The 27978-nt window shown below is 37.3% G+C and overlaps 6 protein-coding genes across 15 annotated transcripts; 4 read left to right on the top strand and 2 right to left on the bottom strand.

Annotated features, from left to right (window-relative positions):
• Positions 1-25: 25 nt before the first annotated feature.
• Positions 26-18725, bottom strand: LOC123875213 (DNA-directed RNA polymerase II subunit RPB3). Of its 3 annotated transcripts, none has more exons than XM_045920922.1 (2): positions 18719-18725; positions 26-881 (listed from the first exon to the last, which is right to left on the bottom strand). In XM_045920922.1, exon 2 carries the CDS (start codon positions 869-871, stop codon positions 44-46), a length of 828 nt encoding a protein of 275 aa, XP_045776878.1. In that variant the 5' UTR covers positions 872-881; positions 18719-18725; the 3' UTR covers positions 26-43. The 3 variants fall into 3 exon arrangements, with proteins under 3 accessions (XP_045776878.1, XP_045776877.1, XP_045776876.1); XM_045920921.1 differs by lacking the exon at positions 18719-18725 and adding an exon at positions 3946-3950; XM_045920920.1 differs by lacking the exon at positions 18719-18725 and adding an exon at positions 1045-1143 and having other exon boundaries at positions 26-974.
• On the top strand, positions 3404-10567 carry LOC123875206 (L-threonine ammonia-lyase-like). Of its 5 annotated transcripts, none has more exons than XM_045920904.1 (9): positions 3414-3533; positions 5248-5361; positions 6222-6292; positions 6485-6772; positions 7451-7613; positions 8036-8191; positions 8484-8620; positions 9182-9407; positions 9888-10567. In XM_045920904.1, exons 2-9 carry the CDS (start codon positions 5266-5268, stop codon positions 10038-10040), a joined length of 1290 nt encoding a protein of 429 aa, XP_045776860.1. In that variant the 5' UTR covers positions 3414-3533; positions 5248-5265; the 3' UTR covers positions 10041-10567. The 5 variants fall into 5 exon arrangements, with proteins under 5 accessions (XP_045776861.1, XP_045776860.1, XP_045776862.1 ...); XM_045920903.1 differs by lacking the exon at positions 3414-3533 and adding an exon at positions 3969-4072; XM_045920905.1 differs by lacking the exon at positions 6222-6292 and having other exon boundaries at positions 3404-3533.
• Positions 10937-27543, top strand: LOC123875211 (DNA repair protein XRCC3-like). 3 transcript variants are annotated; one of them, XM_045920917.1, is made up of 2 exons: positions 10937-10950; positions 26580-27543. In XM_045920917.1, exon 2 carries the CDS (start codon positions 26594-26596, stop codon positions 27506-27508), a length of 915 nt encoding a protein of 304 aa, XP_045776873.1. In that variant the 5' UTR covers positions 10937-10950; positions 26580-26593; the 3' UTR covers positions 27509-27543. The 3 variants fall into 3 exon arrangements, with proteins under 3 accessions (XP_045776873.1, XP_045776875.1, XP_045776874.1); XM_045920919.1 differs by lacking the exon at positions 10937-10950 and adding an exon at positions 24445-24458 and having other exon boundaries at positions 26571-27543; XM_045920918.1 differs by lacking the exon at positions 10937-10950 and adding an exon at positions 25265-25333 and having other exon boundaries at positions 26571-27543.
• Positions 11363-16086, top strand: LOC123875205 (L-threonine ammonia-lyase-like). Of its 2 annotated transcripts, XM_045920900.1 has the most exons (9): positions 11363-11514; positions 11997-12116; positions 12717-12787; positions 13430-13717; positions 14012-14174; positions 14317-14478; positions 14793-14929; positions 15169-15394; positions 15835-16086. In XM_045920900.1, exons 1-9 carry the CDS (start codon positions 11506-11508, stop codon positions 16006-16008), a joined length of 1350 nt encoding a protein of 449 aa, XP_045776856.1. In that variant the 5' UTR covers positions 11363-11505; the 3' UTR covers positions 16009-16086. The 2 variants fall into 2 exon arrangements, with proteins under 2 accessions (XP_045776856.1, XP_045776858.1); XM_045920902.1 differs by lacking the exon at positions 11363-11514 and having other exon boundaries at positions 12031-12116; positions 13551-13717.
• LOC123875207 (L-threonine ammonia-lyase-like) lies at positions 18555-24123 on the top strand. Its single transcript, XM_045920908.1, has 10 exons — positions 18555-18675; positions 19115-19225; positions 19318-19388; positions 19461-19748; positions 20238-20400; positions 20749-20904; positions 21614-21750; positions 22122-22221; positions 22979-23104; positions 23950-24123. Exons 1-10 carry the CDS (start codon positions 18661-18663, stop codon positions 24091-24093), a joined length of 1311 nt encoding a protein of 436 aa, XP_045776864.1. The 5' UTR covers positions 18555-18660; the 3' UTR covers positions 24094-24123.
• On the bottom strand, positions 24137-25309 carry LOC123875215 (pterin-4-alpha-carbinolamine dehydratase). The gene is made up of 3 exons (XM_045920928.1): positions 25121-25309; positions 24532-24741; positions 24137-24385 (listed from the first exon to the last, which is right to left on the bottom strand). The coding sequence occupies exons 1-3, from the start codon at positions 25307-25309 to the stop codon at positions 24302-24304; spliced, it is 483 nt and encodes a 160-aa protein (XP_045776884.1). The 3' UTR covers positions 24137-24301.
• Positions 27544-27978: the final 435 nt, after the last annotated feature.

The raw sequence follows: 27978 nt of genomic DNA, 5'->3' as shown, positions 1-27978 counted from the left end.
ATAAGTAGACATTAAAAAATCATTCTATAAATCATTCATTTATTTAATTAATTGCTAAAGCATCGTTTTGTGTTTCCTGTGCTAATTGCACCTGTAAGTTAAGAAGTTTATTTTTTAATACCACAATACCCATAAGAACAATATTTTCTGGTTTCAGCGCCCCTGATGACTCGACATTGTAGAAGAATTTATTTGGTTTTGCTTCCCAATTGAATTCTGCTTCATATTGGTCTTCATCCAACTCTGTGTGTTCACTTTTTGGCCACTCATCAGGCCTCGGGAACAGAGTATGTCTCATTATATTATCTGGGTCATATTCAAAGGACACACCAGCCGTTGGATTCCATTTTGCATGTTCTTTACCAAATCCCTTTTTAGCATACGCACGCAGCTTGAGCTCTTGGCCTTTACGGAGCTTGATAATTAATATTTCATCGAGTTCCCCATAATCAGCCTGGTCTTCATCTCTATGACGAGACGTGACTGGTACCACTCGAGGGTCGCTGGATTTCAAATCTGCAGTTGTGACATGTCTAGTTTGATCCCCTGTGCATTTGACATCCAGTGTAAATTCCACACTACACTCGGTACAGAAATCTGGACACATGCAATCTCTGGAATAACGGATTTTGTCTACAACGTCGTCAGATATAAGGGGTATCAAACCGATGCGGTGTGCGAGGAATTCATCGCTCAGCACAGTAGAATTAGCTTCTAACTGAACCCAATCAATGGCCATGGTAGGTGTTTCAGCTATAAACACTCGTCGCATGCTGTTTGCAACACTTAACTCGGTATCTTCCACGACGAATTTCACATTATCGTCAGTTAATTCTGTGATATGCACTGATGGCTGGTTAGCGTATGGCATCTTGTTTTTACTAAAAACTTATATTTTACGTTTCTTTTCTTCTCGATAGTATTTTTCTGGTTATTTCACAAGTGGCGTCAATGTATCCAATTGGCCCCTTTTTCTTAAGTTATAAATTAATAAACAAAAACTTCACTATACATAAATATATCAATAAATTTGATTTACTTAACAGATTTGCACTGCTCTGTAGATTGTTTATTGGCATGAATAATGAAAATTTTTATTTGCACATCAAAAGCTAGCCCAACTTTGCCGCTCGACTCAGTTGCCGTGCCGCTCGACTCACGTCAGCTGTCAATGTCATACTTCTCTTTTTTTTCTTTAAATCTGGCTTTACTCTGATTAGCCAATGTCAAGTTTGTGATATTTTCAAGTTATTGAATTTATACAAGTATGGACTCCGTCTGGGTCGGCGCCAGAGAAATGCTACCTAAACATGATTGTGCACTTCAGATTTAATTCCCTGCAAAAATAAACTCTGTTGCATTAGCATAAAGTCCAATTTCTAATACAATTATGCTAAGCGGAAAAACGAGCCGAGCGAGAGGTCTATAAATTGGATTGTGTCACTGTCTAATGGATTGCAAGCATAAAAAAATATTTTCTATGGTACGAATTATGATGTAGCTCACAAAGTTCTTATTCATTGTTTATTTAATTTCAAACAACAAGATTACTTTCTTTTGTTTTCGCAGTAATTTTCATACCGTTATCTTTATTTTATAATGTCATTAAAATATCATTTAGTTTAAAAAGTATTATAAATATTTTTTTAAATTAATAGGATGACAACACTGGATGTCAAGCAAAACAATATGGCGAACATTCTGTACTATACTATACAGAAGTAGTAAGGTAACCATAATTTGATTGTTTAATGGAAGTGTTTTTTTCTGTTTATCGATAGATTTCTCAAAAATGAAGACTTAAGGCAAAAATGGATCGCTGTCGTTCCAGGAAATATCACCAAATATTCGGCAGTTTGTGGAATGCATTTTAAAGCGGAAGATTTTGCTACGGCTTCGTGTGCACTGAATTTTTTTTAAAAAGAAACGCTGTACCATCAATTTTCCCAAAAGTATGCCTTGCTTACGAACTTCCTAAAACTGTTTAGGACCTAAACACATGCACCAGATTATACAAAATAATTTTACTTACCTACCTATATTATAGGTACCCATACTTAACATGACTGGTACTTTTTCGCAGAACAAAAAAAAATTGAATTTCTCTACTTTTATAACTACAGCGCGGCAGACTATGGCCTAAACCTTTATCATTCTGAGATGAGACCCGTGCTCAGTAGTGGGCGGCGATGGGTTATCATGATGATTCATCCTCTCCTATTCTCATATAATCCCTCAAATGTCTTACATTATCAAATCGTGTTGTCACCCTAATAGAAAGGGACACACTCCAATTTAGCGCTATCTCAATAGGCTCGTTTTTGGTGTCTCAGTGCACAATCTAGTTTAGGTAGCATGTCTCTGGTCGGCGCCCGCTGACATACGCGCGGCGCCCCTCTAGAGCGCTTCCCAGTCAGTTCCACCACCAAAAAATACCAACTAACACAAAAACCAGACGAAGCAGCCATCACAGACAAAGTCCTCATACTTCTCTAGTCCCCTTAAAATTTTAATGGTGCCGCTAGACGCTTGCAGCGAACAATATTTGTAGCTTGGCATCGGTGAACATTGGGCAAACACCGCAGAGTAGTGTTTTTAATTTTTATATAGGTACATAGGCCTAATATGTATTTGGCTATCACATCGAGCCCATCCTTTGATTAGATCTTCTTATCAAAGATCTCATCCTCCTTTTGAACAATAGTTTTAGTGTGGAATAAAGTTTTTCCCACTGCCATTTTCCCCAAAAAGCTGTGGTAGATAAAAATAAAAATATCAAATCTAACGTTTTTATTTATTTTATTGCACGCAAAACGAAAAACTCTTTTTTATCTTTAGTGTAGCAAGCCGGGTTCCTGTTCTGTGGTAGCAAGCTAGGGACTGGGGATCATTCCTATAGGTACCAAGTGGTACCAAGCAACCCAAGCAACCAAGCTGGTGATCGATTTTTTTAATGTCAACCACAGACCACCAACTACTGTTGGGTGTTGACTCACCATGTTTGACACGTTTACAATGTTACCCGTGACAAATGTATTGCAGACTCGCTATAGACTCAGAGATGACTTGCTGCAGATTTGCTGCTTGTGCAAAGTTGTAGGTTACAGGCGTGCCGCACTGAGTAGGTAAATGAGTAATAACCATGAAGCGGTGTTGATTATTACATATTCTCTCAATACATTACAAATTACAATCATAGGTATACAATAAACTTCCTCATTCCGCAACTATGTGGCTCTCAAGTCTTGCAGGCTACAAATATTATACACGCATAGCGCGGTGACAGGATTTCACAATATAGAGTTCCGTACCCGAAGGGTGCCAACGAGACCATGTTACTAAAGCCTCCGCTGCACTGTCACAATTTTGCAAGATACTATGATTACTACCTTTATGTACTAAATAACTTAATCAAAGATATAGCAACGGTCTATCTTCAGTTGGTTTCCTAGGATAGCGGTGCCGTTGTATAGCCGCCGTAATACAATGGCGAATGACGTCACTGGAACGTTGTCTGACGTAATAATTGTTCGGTAAGATAATATTATTTATTGTTCACAGTATTCGGTAACGTATTATTTGGTAGGTATCTAAGATTAATCTTTGTTATTACCCTGCAAAAATTTGTCAAGTGCGAGTCGGACTTGCAGGGTTCCGGCTTCCGTACCGTCGTACAAGATTATTTGAGCACTTTTTATTTATTTATAACTTATGCATGGTACCATTTTTATATCCGCAATAATATGCCTACACTCTGTCTGAAATTTCAACTCTACATAAATTGGTTCATATGATACAGCCCGCTGACAGACAGAGAGACAGACAGATGGACGGACAGTCTGACCATTACGCACCATAATGATTCCTTTTATAAGTTTATTTATGGTACGGAACCCAAAAGCTACAAAAGGTCATACTTTGTAATACCTTCATTATTGTAGTTACCTAGTTAGCTACTTATTTCGCATTAAAAAGTATTTAGAACGTAGTGTGTGCGAGTGAATACAGACGCGTCAGTTTAAATTTAACAACTTTTATTCTTTTCATGGAACAATATGCGAACAGGCATTCAGTAAGTGCTTTTATAATACTTCTTTGATGTTAAGTAAATACGTCACTAGGCAATAAACATTTTAATTGATGTTTATACTCTCGCATAATTAATAGAATGAAAACAGCAGCCACTACACCTACTTGCTTGTTATCAATAGACCAAAACAATCATAAACACTAAGCTAGTAAGCATGGACCCCATGGACGAGAAAGCTAGTGACTTGTCATTTCTGGCTATATAAGCACGGCGTTCGAGATTTCCCTCCATCGTAACCTCAAACTTATTGATTTACATGTGGACCCCTGAGAATAAGATGCTAAACCTAAATATCACATTATAATATTGCACAGTTTTATGTGGTTTTACAATGTAGTGGGTAGTAGGTATATACTTAGTACTGCGTACTGAACTAAATAGGTACTCGTAGTAGTTAGGAACCTCTACCTACGGTCTAGAACGTAGTGTTTAAATATACCCTTTGCCTACGCTACCTATGATAAATTCATACCTACCAATCTACTAAACAAGGAAGTATGACCCGCGTGAGCGTATCCTGATAATAATCGGTGTAATTCAAATTCGACTGAGACCGATTTTTTGGTTTTTGAAAGTCTCCATTTTCCGTGCCATTGTCGTGGGCTCAAGCGTTATAAACGTATCCGCAAACCCTTATAATATTTCCCTTACGAGGGCTTACATACCAATATTAAATGGTAGGGCGAAAATAAAAGTTGCCACTTAAAGGCATTTTAATATTGGCATTACCATAATCGTTACGTCGCCGTCGTATAATGTTTTTCAGGCAACATAAATAGTTAAGCACATAACGCATTATTTCACTTAGCGCAGACAGACTGACACATTTGGTATCAGAGAGTTGCCCTTCATCCTGTGAACCAAGCATCAGCCATATCCGTGATCGTTACCAAATTATGACCAATTATCCAATAAACAAATATATAAATATTATTATTTATCTTTTAAACGAGGGTTATTTGATAAGGATACCGCAATTAAGGAGCCATACGACATAATTATCTACGGCGCTCGCTATCTTCGTTTGATGATGAAATTACCTTTGACCTTACTGATGTCAGCCGCAGCAGACAAAGGGTTTTCAGTGTTGGACTTAAATCGGAGGTGGGAAGTAATGTTATGGTAAAATTAAATAAACAGCTAACATGGTGTTGCAGACGGTCGAGTTTGACCCCATGTGCGATAAGGAGAACCCACAGAAGATATCTTTTGAGGATGTGTCCGCTGCGACATTCAGGATACAAAGTGGGATCACTAAAACGCCCTGCGTGGTTCGTATATAAAACTACTGATACGCGATTTATTTTATAAACAAAAATTAATTAGACAGATAAAAATATGTACGGAACTGATATTTCAATAATTGCGATCATGCATATTAATTTGAGCAGAAGATAAATCTATATCTATACTAATAAATAAAATTGGAGTGTCTGTCTGTAATTTCGAAATAACTACCTCATATTAAGCTCATATGGTTATTTGAACGATACCATAACTGAATCACACGTTTTAAAATTTTTGTCTGTCTGTCTGTCTGTCTGTCTGTCTGTCTGTCTGTCTGTCTGTCTGTCTGTCTGTCTGTCTGTCTGTTTGAAAAGGCTAATCTTTGGAACGGCTGAACCGATTTTGACGGGACTTTCACAGGCAAGTAGAGGATTGACCAGGGCGTAAAATAGGCTACTTTTTTAACCGACTTTTAAAAAGGGAGTTGTGTTTTTCTACCTATGTACACCGAAATCTCCGAGATTTCTGAACCGATTTGCGTCATTTCTTTTTTAATCGATAGAGGAACTTTGCGACATTGTTTCATAAAAAATTTGGAGTCCAACTCCTCAATCCTGATGCTGCAGGGGATCTGACCAATCCACGCGGGCGAAGCTGCGGGCATCAGCTAGTATACAAATAAACGGCATTGAAGATGATAACGATGTTAATACTTAAAAGTTTTATTTTATTGAAATAATGACCTATTTATTTAGGAAATCTTATTTACACGTAAGTGGTGATGCAGCCTTACGTGGAGCGTGTCTGCCTAGCAGGTGCTTAATTCACTCTTCTTTTGAAGGTATTAATATTATAGATAGCGGGAAGCTTACATAACTTAAATTTACAAAATATTTTGTTACAGAAATCTCATATGTCCTCCAAATATGGTATGGATATTTATCTAAAGAATGACTTTCTTCAACATACCGGTAGGTCAGTATAAAAATAAATATTTATAATCGACATAATAGGTACCTACCTACTGCGATAGCTGCTGGAAAAAATATTACTACATACATCCAACTATTCAAAAATATAAATACCTACTAGCTATGCCGTAATATGCGTTGATTACACATCTGCTTAATAAGCTTTAAAAAAAATTAAAAAATTGTTTTTTCACAGTTTTAAAGAAAGAGGAGCTCGTAACGCTTTACTCCTGTTATCTCCAGAAAATAAGGCAAGTGGTGTAATTTCCGCCTCCCTGGGGAACCACTCACAAGCGCTTAGCTACCACGCGAACCAACTCAAAATTCCCGTGTCTGTGGTGATGCCTAACGTTGCACCCATCATGAAGATAGAGAACTGCCGGTCCTACGGCGCCAACGTTATAATTCACGGACATGACATGAAAGAAGCGAAGTATCATGCCATGGCGTTGGCCAAGGAAAAGGGGCTCACATATATCAATGGGTATGAAATGAAAAAATGGGTAAAAGCTATTAAAATTATAAGTGTTGGTAGATAAGACAACAGACGAGCAAATTAACGAGACGATATATAACTAAGACGTGACGAAATAAGCGATACCATGGACATGATAAAGAATGGGACGTTTGACAAGAAAATCACGAATTGAAAGACAAATAAATTAAAGACTTGACGATGAACAAGACGATAGTCGAAATGAAATGTACGATTAGAAAGTAAGCCGATAAGATAGATAAACCACGAGAGGACAAACAAACAAAACAGGTGACGATAGAAAATCTAATGAAAGAGAATATACATAACTATACCTAGGTATGATGGATGAATGGATCGATAGCAAAACGCGAGTTGAAAGACCAACCAACATCAAAGACCAGGGCTCAGTTTCCGGCGCCAAAAGAATGTCGCTCCCGTGCCTCTGAGAGCACGTAAAGCCGTCGGTCTTGCGCCTAATTTCTTTCCGGTCGTGTCAGATTTTCGTCCCATTAGGCTGTGAGAGTAAAGGAATAGGGCACGTGTGTTTGCGCACACGCTTTTGCACTATAATATCTCCCGCGATCTCTGTGAAGATTGGCCGCCGGGACTGAAATTCGGTCGGGAGGACATTATTATATTTGGTTATGGATTAGCTGTCTTTCTCACGCAATATATTTATGTTAGGTATGACCACCCGCACATTATGGCCGGCCAGGGCACAGTAGGACTGGAAATCTTGGAGCAAGTACCAGACGTAAACGCAGTTCTAGTCCCCGTGGGCGGCGGCGGCTTGTTGGCCGGAGTGGCCACGGCCATTAAACATCTCCAGCCACATGTCCTTATCTACGTAAGTGATAAATTGACCTTAATATAATAACAGAATAAGGGTAGTATGTTATTATCTACCATTTATGACTAGCACTTGTAGGTAGTAAAAAAAGATTCCGACGAATTGAGAACCTCCTCCTTTTTTTGAAGTCGGTTTAAAAGGGCCGCTATGAGGTCTCAGTGCGCTCGAACGCATAGTGTAGGTTCCACCAATCAGATCATTGTAAATTGGCGTGATACAGTAATCTGATTGGTGGAACCTACACGTTCGAGCGCACTATGAGACCTCATAGAAACGTTTGTGAATACGGGTGAAACACTTGTGTGATACTATTAAAAATGCAGCTCGGTTTTTAAACTCACACTCATGCGCCACACCGGGCAATTATGCGACCGTTCTTACTACATTCTGATTCTATAATACCGTTACTTTTGTGCCAGGGCGTTGAGACAGAGAAATGTCCTAGCATGGAGATGGCAATGCAGCACGAGGAGCCCGTGAGCGTGGACATACGCTCGACACTGGCAGACGGGCTCGCCGTGCCCACTGTCGGCTACAACGCCTTTCGCACCGTCAAGTCGCTCATTGATAAATTGGTAAGCAATTTTTGCTCCGACTGTGAAAGACAGAGAAATGTCCAGAGAAACATCCGAATTATACACTCTGTGATAATTTCAACTCTAGGTACCTACCTATTACAGTTCATGAGTGGTCCAATATGGTCCTTTATGGCATCCTTGGGTACAGAACCCTAGTATTTAATGGCGATAAAAATCCTATCCGTCAGAATATTCTAATGTAGGTATAGTTTGTATTTAAGATAAACAATAAGACAATATTATACAAACAAGATATCGCTTATAGAAAAATATAATTAATTCTTTTAAGATTACAGTAAACGAGGATTGGATTGCACGTGCGATACTACGCCTTGTAGAACAAGAAAAGTACGTGGTGGAAGGTGGTGGCGCAGTTGGCGTGGCAGCCATCATGGCCGGCCTGGTGCCTGAACTTGCCGGGAAGAAGTTGGTATTATATTATTAATGCGATTGGTCCATCGAACGGCCATCCATCGTCATTCTACTAACTACATAATGAGTAGGTCTTAGAGTAGGTATTAATGCATTTACCTAACAGTTTAGCAACATTTTTGTGAACTAGAACGTGGCTATTGAAACTACTTTTTAATTTACCCACTTACCTAACCTACCTCTCAGATATGCATACAAGTTAGCCCTTGACTGCAATCTTACATGGTGGTTCCTAAGTGATGATGCAGTGAGATGGAAGTGGGCTAACCTGGAAGTGGATGGCAGTTTTTGTTAAACCCAAAATGCCTACCCCTTTGGTTTTCATACGGATCTGGACGGAACTCTAAATCGCTTGGCGGCCCGGTTTTGCTGTTTGAATGGTAACTAGCCACGGCCGAAGCCTTCCACCAGATCAGACCAGAGAAAATTTGGAAATTATAATATTTCATATTTATCCTGCTGAGAATCGGACCCGGGACCTTCCAGTAATAAGACCACAGTGCTTACCGCTGCACCAGAAAGGCCATAAAAATGTGTTTTTTCTTCTATATGTAGAGTGGTATGCATTCTCTCCGGTGGTAACATAGACACAACGATACTGGGCCGCTGTTTGGAGCGGGGCCTCGCCGCAGAGCAAAGGCTGGTCAAGTTCAAAGTGACGGTGAGCGACCGGCCCGGCGGTATCGCGGAGCTCTGCAAGCTCATCGCAAGCATCGGTGTCTCCATCAAGGACATAATGCAGGAACGCGCATGGGTCTTCGGGGACATTTTTAGTGTTCGAGTAAGTAACATCGTCATTATTATCAACCGATAGACCACTGCTGGACAAAGGTCTCTTGTAGGGACTTCCGCACACCACGGTCTGGCGCCGCCTGAATCCAGCGGCGCCCTGCGACTCGTTTGATATCGTCTGTCCACTTAGTGGGGTGTCTTACAACACTGCGCTTTTACAACGAGCGAAATTGGAAATCATATTAAGTATAGGTACATTAAAATATGCATGAAGGGCAACCGTCACGAAGGAGTGGAAACAGATTATCAAACGAGCCACAGCTAAAATGACGACCACGATCAGTCTGCCAAGAATATAGCGCCTAACATAAAGAATCTAGAATCTACCTATTATATTCAGTGCCGTGCAGCTCATAGAGGTATAAAAGTACTGCCTACCCTAGTTGTATATTGTAATAAATCAACACTTATTTTTTAACTGCCAGAAAATAAGTTTATACCTTAATGCTTACTTTCACAACTCTTTCAGGTAAAAGTGGTATGTGAGACGCGGGGGCCTGAACATTTGGAGCAACTTCGTAATATTATCACGAGTACGTACAAGGAGTGGTACTTCGCTCGCGAGTGGGATGAAAATGAACGCAGACCGAGCACAAATTCTATTGACGACGTTTCGCATTAGTTTTTCTTTTAGATGATATTTGATACATTTTTTTTTATATAAGCGATAGGTATAGTATATCAAGAAGCTGTGATAGCCTGGTCGTTAGGACGTGAAAAAAACCATCGTGAGGAAACCTGCATGCCTGAGAGTTCTCCATAAATGTTCTCAAACTTGTGTCAAGTGTATCAATCGGCACTTGACCAGCGTGGTAGACTAGGCCTAAACCTATGATATTTACCTACCTATTCAAGTAACGGTCGCCTAGGCAGAAAAGTATCAATTTTGTAGAATTAGGTCGCAGGTTCGACTACTTAGGTACTTTTATATCAAGTCTAGGGGTTGTCTTAATTTTACCTTTTACAACAAATATTAAATGTAAGTACCTACTTTTAAACTACAGTTTTATTTACTGTCTATCTTCTATTTGTTTCTGTTCTGTTCTCTGTGTGTTGTTTGTGTGTCTTGCATTGTATAATAAGCTGTGATATTGTAATATATATATTGTGATGATTTATGCAGACAAAATATAAAACATCATTTGTTAATTTGGTTTCATTTCGTAAAAATCTTTTTTAGTAGTAGATCCCCATTATAGAAGAGAGTAGACCCTTTAGTAATCTTTTCGGACATTGCTTACGCACTCATCTGATCTCTCCAAGTTCAAGCTGTTCAGTGGACATCTTTGACATATCTACGTCATAATATTATGCCCGATTCGAATCAGAGGCACATCCTAAATATATGCTAAATATTCTCACGGATGACGGAGAGATGACGGAAGTCGGATCTAGTGCATAAGCTACCATACAATAGTTCTTTGACTCCTTCGGAACGTACCTATTTTACGGGCTCGGATCGGATGAGTGAGTAACCGCCCTAAGTACCCTTTTGCATAATATTATAGGTACCTACCTACTTATTATTAAGAGTAGAGAAATTTTTACTGGTTCCAGATCAACTTAAACTAGATAGCTTGATTAATAACCAGTTACGAAAAGATAAAGTATTAATCTTATTTCATAGCTGGTTACGATAAATAGGTACCTAGTACCTACTAGCGTGGATGGAAGAGCTTAGGTACTCTTCACGAGTTTCCGACCTCACTTCTCATCACAGGTAACTAATATAGACCGCGTTCCGTAAGAAAAATTACCTGCGTACCTAACCAACTCAATGGTTTTGAAATTCCTGCAATTTCTGAAATTCATTTACTATGGAAGTAGGAAAGTACTTGCATGTCCTAAATTCTTCGGCCAAAAAAGTTTTTGCTTTTTACAATAGGTACTCACGTGTTCTTCTAAATTTAAAAAAGAGAACTTGACTTTTTTGACACATTTGAAGTCATTTTTATAAGCCGAGGCAATGAATGTAAAATAAAGTAAATAACTAAAATGTTAATATAAAGAACTTCCATATCACTATGACAAATTTCCAGTGATTACTGGTTCTAGGATTCCACTCATGATAACGGAGTTTTTACAAAATGCCTGATGTAAGTAATAGAAATTAATTTGCTTCTCCTACCTCAAGAAAGGTATGCCACGTCTTCTAACCATCGATGTATACTTCTAACACATACTCATCACATGCCCACCATTGCCTATTCACGTCTAAATCTGACATAAATAAAATCTAGGCTATCAGAGTCCGGCAGTAACTGAGTTACGCCTGCGATTCCTAATTTAGGAATAAAGCTTTATAGATATTTATGAAGATTTAGATTTGTAATCTATAGGTTCATTCTTGAATGAACCTATAGATACAATCAGGTTACGATCATCAATAATTCATCAATCATCACATTTTTTTGTTCAGAGATGATTGAACAACTTATACCGAATAGGCACTTGTCGAAGAATTCAGTCTAGTGTTCGATAGTAAATTAATTAATCTCTTTTTGAATAATAGATACAGTCTAGAAAAGTAGATACGTTTAAATCAGTAGTACAATCTTTTACGTTTCTGATATTTCAGCCTCATGATGTAGAATACGACGAAAACTGTGATCCGGACAATCCTAGGAAAATAAAATATGACGATATACTGGCTGCTTCGCGGCGCATTGCGGGAACTGTTGTGCGAACACCATGCACGGTAGTCACTAAGTAGTCTTTACATGGGGTAGGTACTTTCTGGAAACAAAATCTCTAGATCTATTGAGCCGATTTTAAAATTATTTCACTGGTAACCAGAATGTACTTTTGGGATGGTTATATGCTATATTATTGATATTTTGTCAAGTAGGGAGCAGACCAGTGACCATTTTCCAGACTCAATCTTTAAAAAACAGCGGAGGACTTTCTTGAAGAAAATACTTTAAATCAAATCAAATCAAATCAAATCATTTTTATTCAAGTAAACTTTTACAAGTGCTTTCGAATCGTCAAAATAATCTACCACTGGTTCGGAATGCTGTTCCTACCGAGAAGAACCAGCAAGAAACTCGGCGGTTGCTCTTTTCAAATGTACAATTTACAATAATATGCCAACCAAAATTAACCATATCACAAACAAGAAAATGATCTAAGGATATACAGAAGTTATTGTAGAACATAAAAAGATCTGCAATAAGTTCACGATAGTGTCGAAATAAAATTAACCAACAAATGCACAAAATGGACAGGCGTTTAGGTATCGGTTGAAATGTTTACATAGGTATAAATTGTGATGAATTTGAATGGAATCTTTTTGCAGAGGGCTCACATGTCCGACGTGCTAGGTATGGAAATATATTTGAAACAAGAATTTATGCAGTACACAGGATGGTAAGTTGAAAGCTATACCTATGTTTTCACTGGAGGTTTGTACGTTTACCAAAAATTTCATACTCACGGAGGAGCCCAAATCAAAATACTCAAGACCATTCACAACAAGCTGATAGGATAAAAACAACTTCATATTTTTTCACCCTTATCATATGATAATTTCATGCAACATGAAATTATCGTATGAAAATGTCCCAATGAAATTTTAAAAAAGTAGTTACTATTTTACTAGGAAATAATGGAAAATAAATATTACAAGAGCAGGTGCTTATGTAAGGCTATAGAAATCCATATTTAATATTATAAAGGCAAAAGTGTGTCTGTCTGTCTGTCTGCTACCTTTTCACGGCCCAACAGTTTAACCGATTCTGACGAAATTTGGTACAGGGTTAGCTTATATCCCGGGGATGGAGTTAGGCTACTTTTTATCCCGGAAAATCAAAGAGTTCCCACGGGATTCCTTAACCCATCCGCTTAATTGATTTGTATGAAATTTGGTACCGAGGTAGCTTGCGTCCCTGTAATTGACATAGGCATTTTATCTCGGAAAATCAAACAGTTCCCACGGGATCTTTAAAAACCTTAAACCACGCGGACGATGTCGCGGGCATCCTCAAGTTATTAATAGATTCATTTCATTAGTTTCAAAGAGCGTGGTGTTCGTAACACGTTGCTACTGCTAACGGAAGAACAGAAAAAGATTGGCGTGATATCAGCTTCCACCGGCAATCACGGATTGTCTATGAGTTATCACACCACACAGATGGGGATTCCCTGCATCGTTGTAATGCCGACTCGAGCGCCAATAACCAAGCTTACTAAATGTCAGTCTTATGGCGCGAAGACTTTGCTGCACGGTGAAAATATGGCCGAAGCAAAACATTATGCCATGGCTATGTCTAAAGAAAAGAAACTATACTATGTTAATGGGTTAGCATTTGAACGTAGTTTTACTATCTAGATATACCGATCTGTTTTTGTACTGATAAATTAAACCTACAGGCCTAAAATGCGTGAAGAAATTGAAGGAGCATACTATTTTTTTTGTAAGCTTAGGTGTAATGTGCAGTAGCCTATTTAATTTTACGAGTTTATAATAAAACACCCTGGTAAATGCAGAGAACATGCTACCTAATATCACAGTTTAACGAAAATATAAAGAAGATAGGCAATATTGTGGTAGTAATAAAAAAACTAAAATAAAAAAGAAGTGGTGTTTGACAGATATGATCACCCTAACGTTATAGAAGGACAAGGTACAATAGGAATAGAAATTATAGAACAAGTTCCAGACCTAGACGCCGTACTAGTGCCTGTTGGTGGCGGGAGTATATTGACTGGTATTGCTGTTGCAGTAAAACATCTCAAACCAGACACGGAAGTTTATGTAAGCTATATTATCGACTCAAATATGTACAATAATTATTAACTAAGCATACGGAACAAATGATCAAGTCTTAATTTCAACCGATATTCTCGTGAACGTGACTAATCTAACATTTTGTGCAAATTTCTAAATCACCCTTCAGGGCATACAAACAGACAAGACTTACAGTATGGTTGAGGCGCTGAAAAGGGGTGAACGAGTAAAGATAAATATAGAAGCTACTATAGCTGACGGTCTCGGAGTTAACATGGCTGGAGTGAACACATTTTACAATTTGAAAAACGCCGGAATATTAGATAAAATGGTAAGGATAATGAATAGAATAGACAATACGCCTGAAATTAAAGTTCGACGTCTAATCCTATGTATCATAAATGTAAAAGTTTGAATGCTCGGATGTTTGTTAATCCTCACTGCCACAATCACAGAACCGAATTGACTGAGGAATGGAGACAGGTTATGACCTGAATAAACACTAGGCTACTTTTTATACCGGAAAATCAAGGAGATCCCGGAACTTCTAAAAAACATCCACGCGGTTCAAGTTGCGGGCATCGTCTAATGTAGAAATATTTTCAAAAATCGTTTACTACTTTTATAATACAGTATTTTTTAAAGGTAGTTGTAAAAGAAGACTGGGTAGCGCGTGCTATCATGCACCTTGTCGAAAACGAGAGATACGTAGTTGAAGGCGCTGCAGCTGTCACAATAGCGGCCATCATGGCAGGGCTCTTTCCCAATCTTAAGGGCAAAAAGTGAGTAATGGAGTAGAAATGCCTTAATAACACAAAAGATGTTTTTTTGAAATCTAAATTTGACGTTTGATAAAAAGTCGCTGATTTGACTAGCAGTCATCATCCCTATTAGAATCCCTCCCCCGTTGCGCTCCTGTGACCCCAGAGGATTGTTTTGTCTAGAGAGCTCCATTGACGACTGGAGCGGAAGTACTTACTCTTTAGGCTGCAGCAATAGCTACTTTGTGACGTATGTACAGAGTGGTGTGCGTGCTATCGGGCGGTAACATCGACACGACGATCCTGGCACGCGCGCTGGAGCGAGGCATGGCGGCAGAGGGGCGGCTGGTGAAGTTCAAGGTGACGGTGAGCGACCGTCCCGGCGGCATGGCCGACATGTGCGGGCTGCTCGCCAGCGCGGGCGTCACGCTTCGCGACTGCATCCCTGAGCGAGCCTGGGTTAAAGGCGACGTCTTCAGTGTCGAGGTTAACTTTTTTTTAATTTATAGACTAGCGCTTGGCTGCTATTAGACCTGCTGGCAAGTGATGATGCAGTCTAAGATAGAGAACACTTATCTAGAAAATCCTATTCACTCTTGGCTTCAACGGAGGGAAAAATTATTCCCATATCCTAGCAGAGTTATAGCAGTCTACTTGCTCTGCCTATAACAATAAAATACGAATGTTGCCAATAATTATTATCAATCAAATTAGAAAACGTCAAAAAGGGCGCTTTGTATCGGAGCTTACTATGAAATAGTGAAATGTGACGTCATAAATTGGCTAGTGCATTTTGAGCATAAAAAGTACCTAGGCAGGTACTAGCATAGAATGAGGATAGTAATCTTTATGCTATAATACTAATAGATTAATGGTACTCATAAGACATTATTTGCAGAATAAAATCTAACTTTTTATTTTTCTAGATGAAAGTTATAGTCGAGACGAGAGGATGGGAACACACCAAAGAACTGGTAGAGCTCGTGAAAAAGAGGTACAAAGAATGTTTCTTCCCCGAGATGACCGAAAATCAGGGTAAAGCCCCTGGCGCTAAACGTGGTCCCTGTCTAGCTCCGAATCCTGTTTGTATGCAAAAATAATGTACATGGCAAACTAAAGTTTTGACAATTACACTGATGTTTTCTATTTATTTTGGAAATTAAATTGTTCACAGTTAATCTTTGTCATTTCATTAACAGACAGCAGTAGGCTAGTCTACCTCTTGATATTTGATATGGATGGAAGAGATGTGGATAGTAGAGTAGATAGGTATCAAATGAAGTACATGATTAATACATACGCCAGCAGAATAGGTAAAGCCATGGACGTATTATATAATAGCTTTATGGGTAAAGCTATGTGAAAACATATAAATAATGTAAATTTTAATGTCCAAACAATCGTGAGTTATATTTCCAAAAGTTTAGTAATAGACTACAGGCCCATGTTCAAAAATGGATGGGTCATATGAACCACCAGGTGACGTATACAGGACGATATAAGAGCATAAAATAATAAGATTCAGCACTATGCCGTCACTTGTAAGCTGTCCAACAGAGTGCTGGTGAGAATTCAAAAGTGCAGGTAGAGTGAGTACATTTTGGTCATATATTTTTGTACGGCATTTTTACCATCGATAGATCCATGAAAAATAATAAGAAAGCGCGCAGTGCCGTAAAAAAATGGTGCGCCACAAAGTCAGTAAATTTTTTGATTTTCTGATAATTTCCAGGATAAATTTGGTCATTTGATTCTGTACGGCATTAGTTTCATACTGTTTCAATACAGCCTCTAATCCATTATTCCGCAACGCCGTACAAAAATCATACGACAAGGGGAAAAAATTGAGGGTAGCAACCCCCTCTCTTTCCGTGGTCCGGGGGGTGATTTGAAAAAGTACGGCTTTGGTTCCAAAACATTATCTAGCACTCAAAAGTACTATTAAAAATAATGCCGTCAAAAAATTAGTGTTCATTTGAATGTGTATCAATAATTATCTTAATTTCATGGTATACTTGATTTTTAAAGCTGTAAAATCATTTGACTCTGTACGGCAACTTTTTTTTTAACATGATAGTGTAAAATACTATTGTTATATAGTATTGCCGTTCAAAAGAAACTGTTCTAAAAAAAATTATAGAGAAATACAAAAACTGAAATTTTTCAAATTATTGCAAAAGTTTAAATATTCATAGATTAATAAAATATAGCAATTATCTACGCTTTTCTCTTGTTTTAAATAGTATTAAGATAAATAAATTAGGAAAAAATTATGCCGTACATTTTAATGCAGACCATATCTTTTAGGCTGATGAAAATGACGCTACCATTTTAAAGGTGTAGTACTTTATGGCCATCTGATACTGTACGGTATTAACATATTTTTGAAGAGAACAATTGATAATATGATAAAATCACTATGCCGTCTAACTGAAGTGAACGGGTGTGTATATAATATCCACATCCCCTACAAACCTTTGGACCTACGAAAATGTACGGCATGTAAAAAAATATTATCTATGCATACAACACTTTCAAAATAAATTAATTTTATGTTGTTTCAAATCACCCCCCGGACCACGGAAAGAGAGGGGGTTGCTACCTTCAATTTTTTCCCCTTGTCGCATGATTTTTGTACGGCGTTGCGGAATAATGGATTAGAGGCTGTATTGAAACAGTATGAAACTAATGCCGTACAGAATTAAATGACCAAATTTATCCTGGAAATTGTCAGAAAATCAAAAAATTTACTGACTTTGTGGCGCACCATTTTTTTACGGCACTGCGCGCTTTCTTATTATTTTTCATGGATCTATCGATGGTAAAAATGCCGTACAAAAATATATGACCAAAATGTACTCACTCTACCTGCACTTTTGAATTCTCACCAGCACTCTGTTGGACAGCTTACAAGTGACGGCATAGTGCTGAATCTTATTATTTTATGCTCTTATATCGTCCTGTATACGTCACCTGGTGGTTCATATGACCCATCCATTTTTGAGTATGGGCCTGTAGTCTATAAGGACCACGGATGGGTTCAAAACTAGGGCTTACATCGACTAAATACGTGATTATAGCAGGTATATCCTAAACTTAAAAAATAATGTAAATATTAATAAAAGAAAAGTTATCTCTATGAAATATAAGGAGATCATCAGCTTGCGAAAAGAATATGAAAATCAATAAGAAAAAAATGGTGAAGTGCATTTCAGAAAGTACCTATAAGTGGAACAGGAAGAGGAAGTGATAATGTAGAATCTGTCCTACTGAAGTAGTTCTTAAAGATAAGGCCCGATGTCCAGCAGTGGACGAAATCAGGCTGATTGATGGATTTATGCTAGATGCTGCTGATAATACTGATTGAATATATAATATAATATACTTAGCTATGCACAGAAAAAATTGCAAGTTGGTCCACCGATGTTCCTCACAACAAGGAATTCTCTCTCAAAAACAGAACTAAAGACTACATTATTAAATTAATTTAAGAACGTTCTCTGAGAACTATAATGGAACTTTCTTCGATCTATAATATGGAACTATTAATTGTTCTGAATCATAGACGTGAGAGAGTTTGATCTCGCAAGCTGTCACAAGTCACAACTTCAGTTGATTTTTGATTATCAACTTCAAACTGCCATACCTATATATTTATTAAAACATGGTTTAAATTTTTTAGTGCTTTTAAAACCTAAATCTAAATAATATAAGAAAAAGATACCTACCCAACTAAAATAAAACAACCTAAAATGACAAGACGACAGGTAGATAAAATTTGTGATAAATAATTCATATTATATCACTTACCTACTTAACTAAATGTAATAATTTGTTTCCGGTGCACTAATGGTGTACAGTGCTCATTTCTGCATGATCCAAAAGTAGGCAAAAATAAACAGTACGCGCAGAAATCGTTGCGTTGAGAATATACCTAATCAAAAGCCTCAAAAGCTTATGGGTTAAGAAGCGGACTGATATCCGAAAGGTTGGCGGTTCAAACCCCACCTGTCCTTATTGTCGTACCTACTCCTGGCACTAGCTTTTCGCGTAGTTGAAGGGGAAAGGGAAAGGGAGACGTGGCTACCATATTTCTATAAAAAATCTTTGGAAAACTAAACATTACATAGGTTTACATAGAAACTTATATTCGATATAAATGAATATTCCCTAGTGTGTTAAAATTTAAAAATGTTTTAAAAATAGGAAGACTTTGATGAGTTCTGTGACCCAGAAAATCCAAGAATCATTAAATATGACGATATCGTGGATGCTACAAAACGTATCAGAAAATTTATTAGTCCTACTCCTATAATAGTAAGTTTTGTTTTTTAAATGTTATGGTAACCTATAGTTCTTATTTAATTTACATTATTGTGTTACAAACAACAATATTTTTTTGCAAATAGGCATCACACTTCCAACGCGAGACTGGCATTAACATATTTTATAAATTAGAGATGTTTCAACGCACTGGAAGGTATGATCTTTGTCGAATATTTATTTTCAAGATATTTACATGAAAATATTAAAATTTAATTTGTCTTTTAAGTTTCAAGGAAAGGGGTGCGATTAATGCGTTGGAATTGCTATCTAGAGACAAACAAAAAGTCGGTGTAGTGCTAGCGTCACTAGGTAATCAAGCAATCGGGATATGCTACTACGGGCAAAAAATCGGCGTACCCGTAACTGTGGTGATGCCCACGTGCGTACCAATCGCCAAGCTGCAACTTTGCCACAACCTCGGTGCCAAAGTCATAGTCCAGGGTAAAGACTTGGTAGAAGCACAGAAGTATGCCCGTATCTTTGCAAGAGATAAGGGACTCACGTATATCAACGGGTATTTGTCATTTTACGTCTATTAGCTATTTTTACCCGACTGCGGTAAAGCCAAAAGGAAGGGTTATGATTTTAGCAGTCTATGTATGTATATGTATGTTTGTATCCAGATTCTGTGTGTTCTACCGTAGCGCCTAAACTACTGGGCCGATTATGAGGTGTCAATCGATTCGTCGTAAAGGTCCGGGTGACTGCTAGCTTCATTTTATACGAAAATTTGACCTAACGGATGTTACATGAAAAAAGTGGGGGTCTCCAAAATTTTTTTTTGATTCTGTATCGAGTGGGATGTCAAATGAAAGAGGAAAAAATTCTGAGTTCATAAATATAAATGTACAATAACATTAAAATATACCAAGCGACAGAAAAAACAATTTTACTATAGTATTTCAGCGTTTATTAAAACTATCGCAGTCGGGTTTTAGTTTTCAACTTTATTAATCACTACACAAGCACACATCTTTAATTATTTAAAAAAAATTGTTACAAGTCGCGATTACCCAAACATCTTAACGGGCTACGGCAGTATAGCCATCGAGATTCTGGAACAGCAGCCGACTGTAGACGCAATCTTGGTGCCCGTGGGAACGGGCGGGCTGATAGCCGCTATAGCCACTGTTGTCAAACATGTCAGACCTAATTGCCTCGTATACGTTAGTTGACCCATAAATATTTAATTACTTAAGTACCTACCAAAAACTTATAAGATTCCACATATAAGGTATCTATAGCTATGTCCTTTGCACCATTTTGGTTGCCTGGAAGAGATCGCTACGTTCTTTAGCGATAAGGCCGCTAAATTGTACCTACAATCTACATGCGTGTATTTTGTTGTGAATGAATATAATTTTACTGTACACAAAATTAGTACAAAAAAAAAACACATACAAAATGTGTTTTTTCTGTACTAATTTTGTCGTGTACAATAAAATTATATTCATTCATTCAAGATGAGACTCCATTTGATAAGCTTCAAAGTTCAATGAACAAAACTTTTGTAGGGTGTACAACCGGAGAGAATACCCACATTTTTTAAGTCTTTGCAAGCTGGCGAACCCATGACCTTACCTTACGAAACTTCGATCGCTGAAGGCATAGCGATGCCCTACGTTGGCGTAAATGCTTTCAGCAATGCACAACGTAATATTGATAAAATGGTAAGACTGAATTTTTTCTACAAACATTTCTATAACAGTAGATAGTTAATTATTATGTTCGGGATTGTTTTTATTTTTGGAAATCTTTCTACCCTAGATTTATTTAAAATCTATCAACCCTAATCTAGGCTTTAGACGACGCGAGTCAATTTTTCTGATACGTAGGTCCACCCGAAAAAAAATACCCTCCTCGAGTGAAGAGTGGCCTATCTGGTCATTCTTCTCGGTAGACATTTCGAACCAGTAATAAATTCAAATCTAAAAGACATAACATAGGTACCTGGCGACTCTTCTTCATCTTTTTATCCGTTTCTTTTACTTGCGGTCCTATTAAGTACTAGCCGGAGCCGCATCTTGATTCTTGTGTAGTGTGCGGCGTTCAATGTAGAACGGTTGGTCTGCAAGGTTAACGATTTTCAGTTTAAAAGAAGTACCTATCAGCTTATTTTTTTAAAATGTCAGAATATGAAGCTACAGTGGATATCAAATTGTCATCGTCAAATCCACTTAAACACTTTGTGGACCAACAGAGTTGTTCATATTATATGGAATAAATTGCCCAACGATGTGGTTATGTCAAGCACTTGAACTGGTTGGACAAACATTTGGAAACTCGATGCACTTCTGATATGGACGTATCAGCGAAAGCTGCTTATCTAGTCTATTATTAATAATAATAACATCTTTAGCTGTTACATTGTATTTTTAGCTGTTAGTAAAAGACGACTGGATAGCGCGTGCCGTACTACACTTGGTGGAAAATGAACGCATTGTTGCAGAAGGGGCTGGAGCGTGCCCCTTAGCGGCTATTCTTGGCAATCTTGTCCCGGAACTTAAAACCAAAAAGTTAGTAGTCAATAATGAATTAATTATGTCCTCAGACCTAGCATCTGATTAATAAATACATGCATGCCTATTGCCTACGTTCCCTCTACAAGAAAACGACTTTCGAAATTCTAATACCAACATAGAAGCTACTTAGATACCAAAGCAACCACGGTAGGTATAATTAAAATTCCGTGCCTCAAAAAGAAAAAAGGAACCCTTATAGGATTACTTTGTTGTCTGTCTGTCTGTCTATCTGTCGTGTCTGAAAAGAAAATCACATATAGATGGCACAGTCCAACCCTCCGTGTGCGAGTCCAACTCGCACTTGACCGGTTTTTATATGGCCATGAACAATACATAACTTTTGTTTGTACCTACATTGATTGCAGTGTGGTGTGCATTCTCAGCGGTGGAAACATTGATGCAGTATTATTGGGTCGCTGTTTAGATAGAGGACGCGCAGCCGAAGGACGACTTATTAAATTTAAAGTAAGGCGCAATGCACACCTGCGAAGTGGAGTGGAGACGAGGCACGGCACAGCCTCATTTTCACAACTCTAAACGACGACTCTTAGCTCGCCGCGAGCCCTTTTTAATCTCTTTAGTCTTTTGTTTTCATTATACCAATTTCAATGATGTAAGTAAAAAAGCTGCCGCGCCTTAGCTCCGCTCTCCTCTACAGGTGCGTTTTGTCAGTAACGGTATTTCACCTAACTACTTATAGGTACCTATAATTTTGTGATTAGTAGTACCTAAGTAACTACCTGAATATTTTGTAGGATGGGTCATCAATCATCATCATGATTAACCCTTCGCCGGCCCACTACAGAGGACGGGTCTGGCCCAGTGCGGATTGGCAGACTTCACACACCTTTGAGAATATTAGGGAGAACTTTCAGGCATGCTTTCCTCACGATATTTTCCTTCACCGTTAAAGCAAGAGATATTCAGACGCACATAACTCCGAAAAGTTAGAGGCGCGTGCCAGGGATCGAACAACCTACCTCCCGAAGATACTGACGTCCTAACCACTGGGCTATCACCGCTCTGTAGATTAGGTACTTAAGTATAACTGATATCTGTAAACTAAATAAGTATAATTCTTTTATGATGCTTAAAACCTACTCAAAACCTACTTCTACTGAAAAATTGGTTTTGACTAAAAGCTATAATCACTTCACTGCGAACATTTTAAAAGTACCTACCTAAGTCCTAAGCAGAATTTTAATAGTATTTTTTTTACTAGGTTCTAGTCAAAGACAATGCAGTGAACATAGAACAGTTCATGAGACTGATAGCAAATGGTGGTTACAGTATACTTAGGCAGTTTTGTGATCGAATTTGGATAGAAAATGAAATATCCTTTGTTGAGGTGAGGAATACGGAGCTAACAAAATATATCTACCTACTTATAGGATAAGACTCATTCTAGACCGGCAACAAGCAGCAGCGATAAGCGACCATGCCGCTGACCGCATGCGACACGGTTCCTTTACATTTTCTATGACTTTATAGATTTTCTGTACCTCAAAAGGTAAAACGGAACCCTTATAGGATCACTTTGTTGTCTGTCTGTCCGTCTGTCCTGTCTGTCAAGAAAACCTATACGCGGTACTACCCGTTGACCTAGAATTATGAAAGGCAGGTAGGTATGACTAATTATAGCTAGCATAAGTAAAGGAAAAAATCGGAAAACCGTGAATTTGTGGATAACCACAAATTCAATTTTTATTTCAAACCACAAAATCATTTTTTTGTGTGATATAAATCATACAAAAAAAATTAAACGTGTTCACAAAAAATTTAACTCACAAAATCACATATAGATGGCGCAGACCGTTATTAACTTGCAGAGTCCTACATAAAGGTGTAAGGTAGGTATATCTTGTATGATAGTACGGAACCCTTAGTGTGCGAGTCCGACTCGCACTTGACCGGTTTTTTAAGGATTTGGGAAGTTATTTGCTGCCAATGTTACACAGTGCAGTGACTTGCCATTTGCTAGATCTAACCTCAACTTTTATTGCTAGTTGACACTTGACTCCTAGGTAAGAGTACAAAGTGGCTGATGTTGTGGCTCTGTAAATGGCTCTATTTAACAACACAGACTAAATAATATACTATAGATATGTACCACTACACAATATTCAACATTTACCTAGTTACATGAATAACAGTTTAATGTCACTAGTTGTAAAAAAATGGTTTCATTTTTAGGTAAAACTGGTTTGCGAATGCAGAGATTTAAATCATGCATTAGAACTGAAGAGGCTTCTTGAACGAACTTACCCAAACAAATGCATATTCGAGACGGAACCCTTCAATACAGACAGGACTTGCCCATGTTATGCCCATAAATGAACCACATTAACAGATGCAATTTTATAAAAAAATATCATTTTTCAAACTTTCATAGTCTTTATTAACATCACATCAATACAATATTTTACTTACCTACTAGATATTATAATTAATTATTATGAGATGACAATATAATATGAGATGAAAGTTGAAATTATGTAATATGTAATTTCTTTTTCATAGTTTTTATAAGTTAAATTAAAGTTGATCATTTAAAGTTCTCATCCATGAATTTTGCCATTCTAATATCCCTTTTGCTAAGACCATTACAGTCATGGGATGACAGTGTTACCTGCAAAAATGGAAAAAGACAGGATTTTATACATATTATGATGAGAAGTGCTAATACGAGATAATTCTAAAAGGTATTAGTTATTAGTATAATAAGCAATAAGAGAATATTATTCTTATTGCCTTACACAATAATTTAAATTTTACCTGCAGTTTGTTATAAACATTGAACCATTCTGGATGGTGATCCATTTTCTCAGCAAGCAATGCAACTCTAGTCATGAATGCAAATGCTTGGTTAAAGTCTTTAAATTGGAACTCCTTCATAATAGCATCTCTATCACTTTGTACTTTCCATCCTGACTCCAATAGAGGATTCAGTAAGCTTACCCGCTCATCTTGATTTAGTTTATCAGCCTGAAAACAGATAGATGTTGTACCTACTTAGGCAAGGTGATCTTAGACAAGAAAACCCCTGTAATAGTAGGTATATACATTTATATTATTAGATCTCCCATCATCTTGACAGGAGAGTTATAAGCTGACACACACATACACACAATAACTAGGTAGGTACTTAGATGCAGTCTCCGACCAGAGCAAAAGCTAATAACCAGAGAAAAATATTAAAAATCAACAAGTGGTAGGTAACTAACTTATTAACAGATAGATAAAACGAAATACTTGTAGTAATTATTAAGCTTTAGGTGTCAAGGTATTAAGTAAACATGCAGTCAACCTTGAATTATTCTTGAAGATAATGAATAAAAAATTAAGTTTATATTAATTGCTTTACCATTTTCCTCTTATTTGGCGAAGGCGTGGACACGCTGGCGAAACCGGCCGTTCGGTTCCAACTGACGCAATTTGTAGGAGGCTTATTAGACGCGATGGCATTGATCGTAATGCTTCGCGCCACTCCGACGGGGTGAAAGTGTATCACTATCAAACTTCTGACATTGTTCAAATATCGAGTTCGAAACATTCCAAAACTTTATAGTTAATACTAGTAAGTACTTATTTATGGTATTTACTTAGGTACATGAGACCGGCTTGCCCGCGAAATTCAAATTTAATTTGGTTTCGATATAATTATATTTAATTATTTCGAATAGTATCGACTATTCTCACAAATTAGTCGATACTTTAATTAATTTCTTAAACTGGACCTTTTCAAGTAAAGATTGTTACATAAACCTGTGAGGATGATACTGCCCCTGTCGGAATCAGAATGCCATAATTCATAAAGCCTACGTTGTCGTATTAGTTTACAAATTGCGAAAAACCAAATTAAATTTGAATTTCGCGGGCAGGCCGGTCGCTTCGCCCTTAAAAAAATAGGTAGACCTAAGTGTTTATTTAAAAAGTCCTACCTATCTTCATAGCACTACAAATTTCTTTTGGAATGTTTATTGCTTAGCATTGATTAATAGTGTTGTAAAAAAATATTCCTGATCTGTGTACTTATTTTAGAAAATCTCAAAACTTTCATTGGACTTTGGGGTTTATTTTAATTTTGTGAAGTTAGTTTCAGAAGGTTACAGAGTACAAACTGTAGTCGTAAAAATTCAGATTTTAATTAGTATTCAACTTTCTTCTTAGATTTTTTACATAATGGACCAGTCCATAACCAAACCCATTTTTTTTTCTGGTCGGTGACTACCATAGACATACGATTTTTCGCTATTGGTGACTACCACTTATTACCACGGAGCAGAAAAAAAGCTTATTACATGCTACTTTATAGGCTCTCTTTGACATGCTTTGACAAACGTCAGTGACATTTTGACAGATTTTATCATGTTCATCTTGATGTCATTGACCCGTGACCTTAATTAAAAGGTCAGTGGACAGTGGAATAAGGAATTCGGAAAAATGAAGGTCAATCAACTCTTGATTCTTTGATTTAGTTCATAGACATCCTGAGCTCCTATTTAATATTTAGGAAATTGCTGAGGAAATTATAGGATGCCATAGAGAATAGATAGACATTGGTACCTACATACAGTTGTACACGGACTTTACATAAGTCTCAAAAACTGGCGGCATTTCAACATGATTTCAGAGACACTACAGATTTTGACTAGCACAAACGCTAAAGAACGGGTATTTTCGTCCACACGAGTCTTTTAAAATTGAACAAAATAACATCAAAAATTCTAAAAATTACATAGCGGATTTTGCATGCGCAGTGACGATATACAACTCAGCTCAGTAGTGGCAATAATATAAGAATTATTTACTAGGTACTGAAGACATAAAGTGAAATATGGATATTTTTAAAAATATATTACCTTCAAGATTGTTCGAAGTGACTGAAAAAGCTGGAATTAATACACCAAAACAAATAATAGCCCTTTCAGTTTGGGATATAAAAAAATTAACAAATTTAAAAAAGGAAGATATAGTAATGCTTAAAAACATTGTGACTCTGCATTTTTGCCCAGTTAGCTTTACGGGAGAAAAATTAGGCAAACATGAAATAAAACTCAAGACTGGTTGTATAGCTATTGATAATGCTTTAAATGGAGGTTTCAGAAAAGGAACATTGACAGAAATATACGGGGAGAGTGGTACTGGAAAAACTCAGTTGGTAATGCAAGTAGCAGCTCACTGTGGCAGTGAAGGAAGTGTGTTTATTTGTACAGAAGATTTATTCCCTGTTAAAAGGTTTGATCAAATAAGAAAAAATATTTGTAATAACCAAGATATTGACTATAATAATATGTTTGTTGAACACCTCACTGAAGCTCATGAACTAGTTGCCTGTGTAAGAGTACGTTTGCCGAGGTTGCTTAGTACAAATAAAGTATCAGTGGTCATTCTTGACTCTGTAGCGGCTCCATTTAGATGTGAATATACAAATTATGTGCAAAGAGCTGAAGAACTTAAAGAACTAGGAATGCTATTATATCAATTAGCACAAAAATATAACATTGCAGTTATCTGTGTAAATCAAGTCACATCTACTTTTGATGACTCTGATAATGTCTTGCCATCATTAGGTCTTGTCTGGTCCAATATGGTATGTTACAAACTAAAAATTAAAAAGTCTTGTAATACCTGGTATACAAAGGGCCAAGATATTACAATACGGGAATTAAAAATTGTAAATGCCCCAGATTTAACAATTGCAGATGTGAAATTCATTATAACAGCGAATGGTGTTGAAAATGTTTTATAAAAAAATACATAATAATATGTAGATTACTCCAATAATTATTGCATTTTTACTCTTTTCTGTGGATCTATAGGTCATACGAATTTGATATGAATGACCAGTAAGGCTAATTCTGTATTGTAGTGGACTAATTCCTGTGCTGGCCAGACCTCCCTTATTCTATTTAAATGCTGAAAGTTTCTCTGCGTATTGTCGCCAACATATGGAAGAACGATCAGCGACTATGAAGTTTGCATCATGGTGGCTTTGGGAGAAAACTGGTAAAAAAATCTGTATCAAACTGTAAACTGTATCTGTAAACTGTATCAAAGTATGAATTGTAATTTTTTTTATATTTTCTTTGGTAAATATTAGATATCACGTCATGCATTGCCAGACACCTAGTATCGTGGCAGCCCCCTGCCAGACCTCCTTAAATTTTTAAACCTATGGATGTCTGACAGGGGGTTGCCATGACTTAATGTATGACGTGA

The sequence above is a fragment of the Maniola jurtina genome, chromosome 19, assembly GCF_905333055.1.
Source record: "Maniola jurtina chromosome 19, ilManJurt1.1, whole genome shotgun sequence".
NCBI classification, from domain to species: Eukaryota; Metazoa; Arthropoda; class Insecta; order Lepidoptera; family Nymphalidae; genus Maniola; species Maniola jurtina.
Note: the sequence above shows the minus strand (reverse complement) of the source record. Positions and strands in the feature narration are given on the sequence as shown.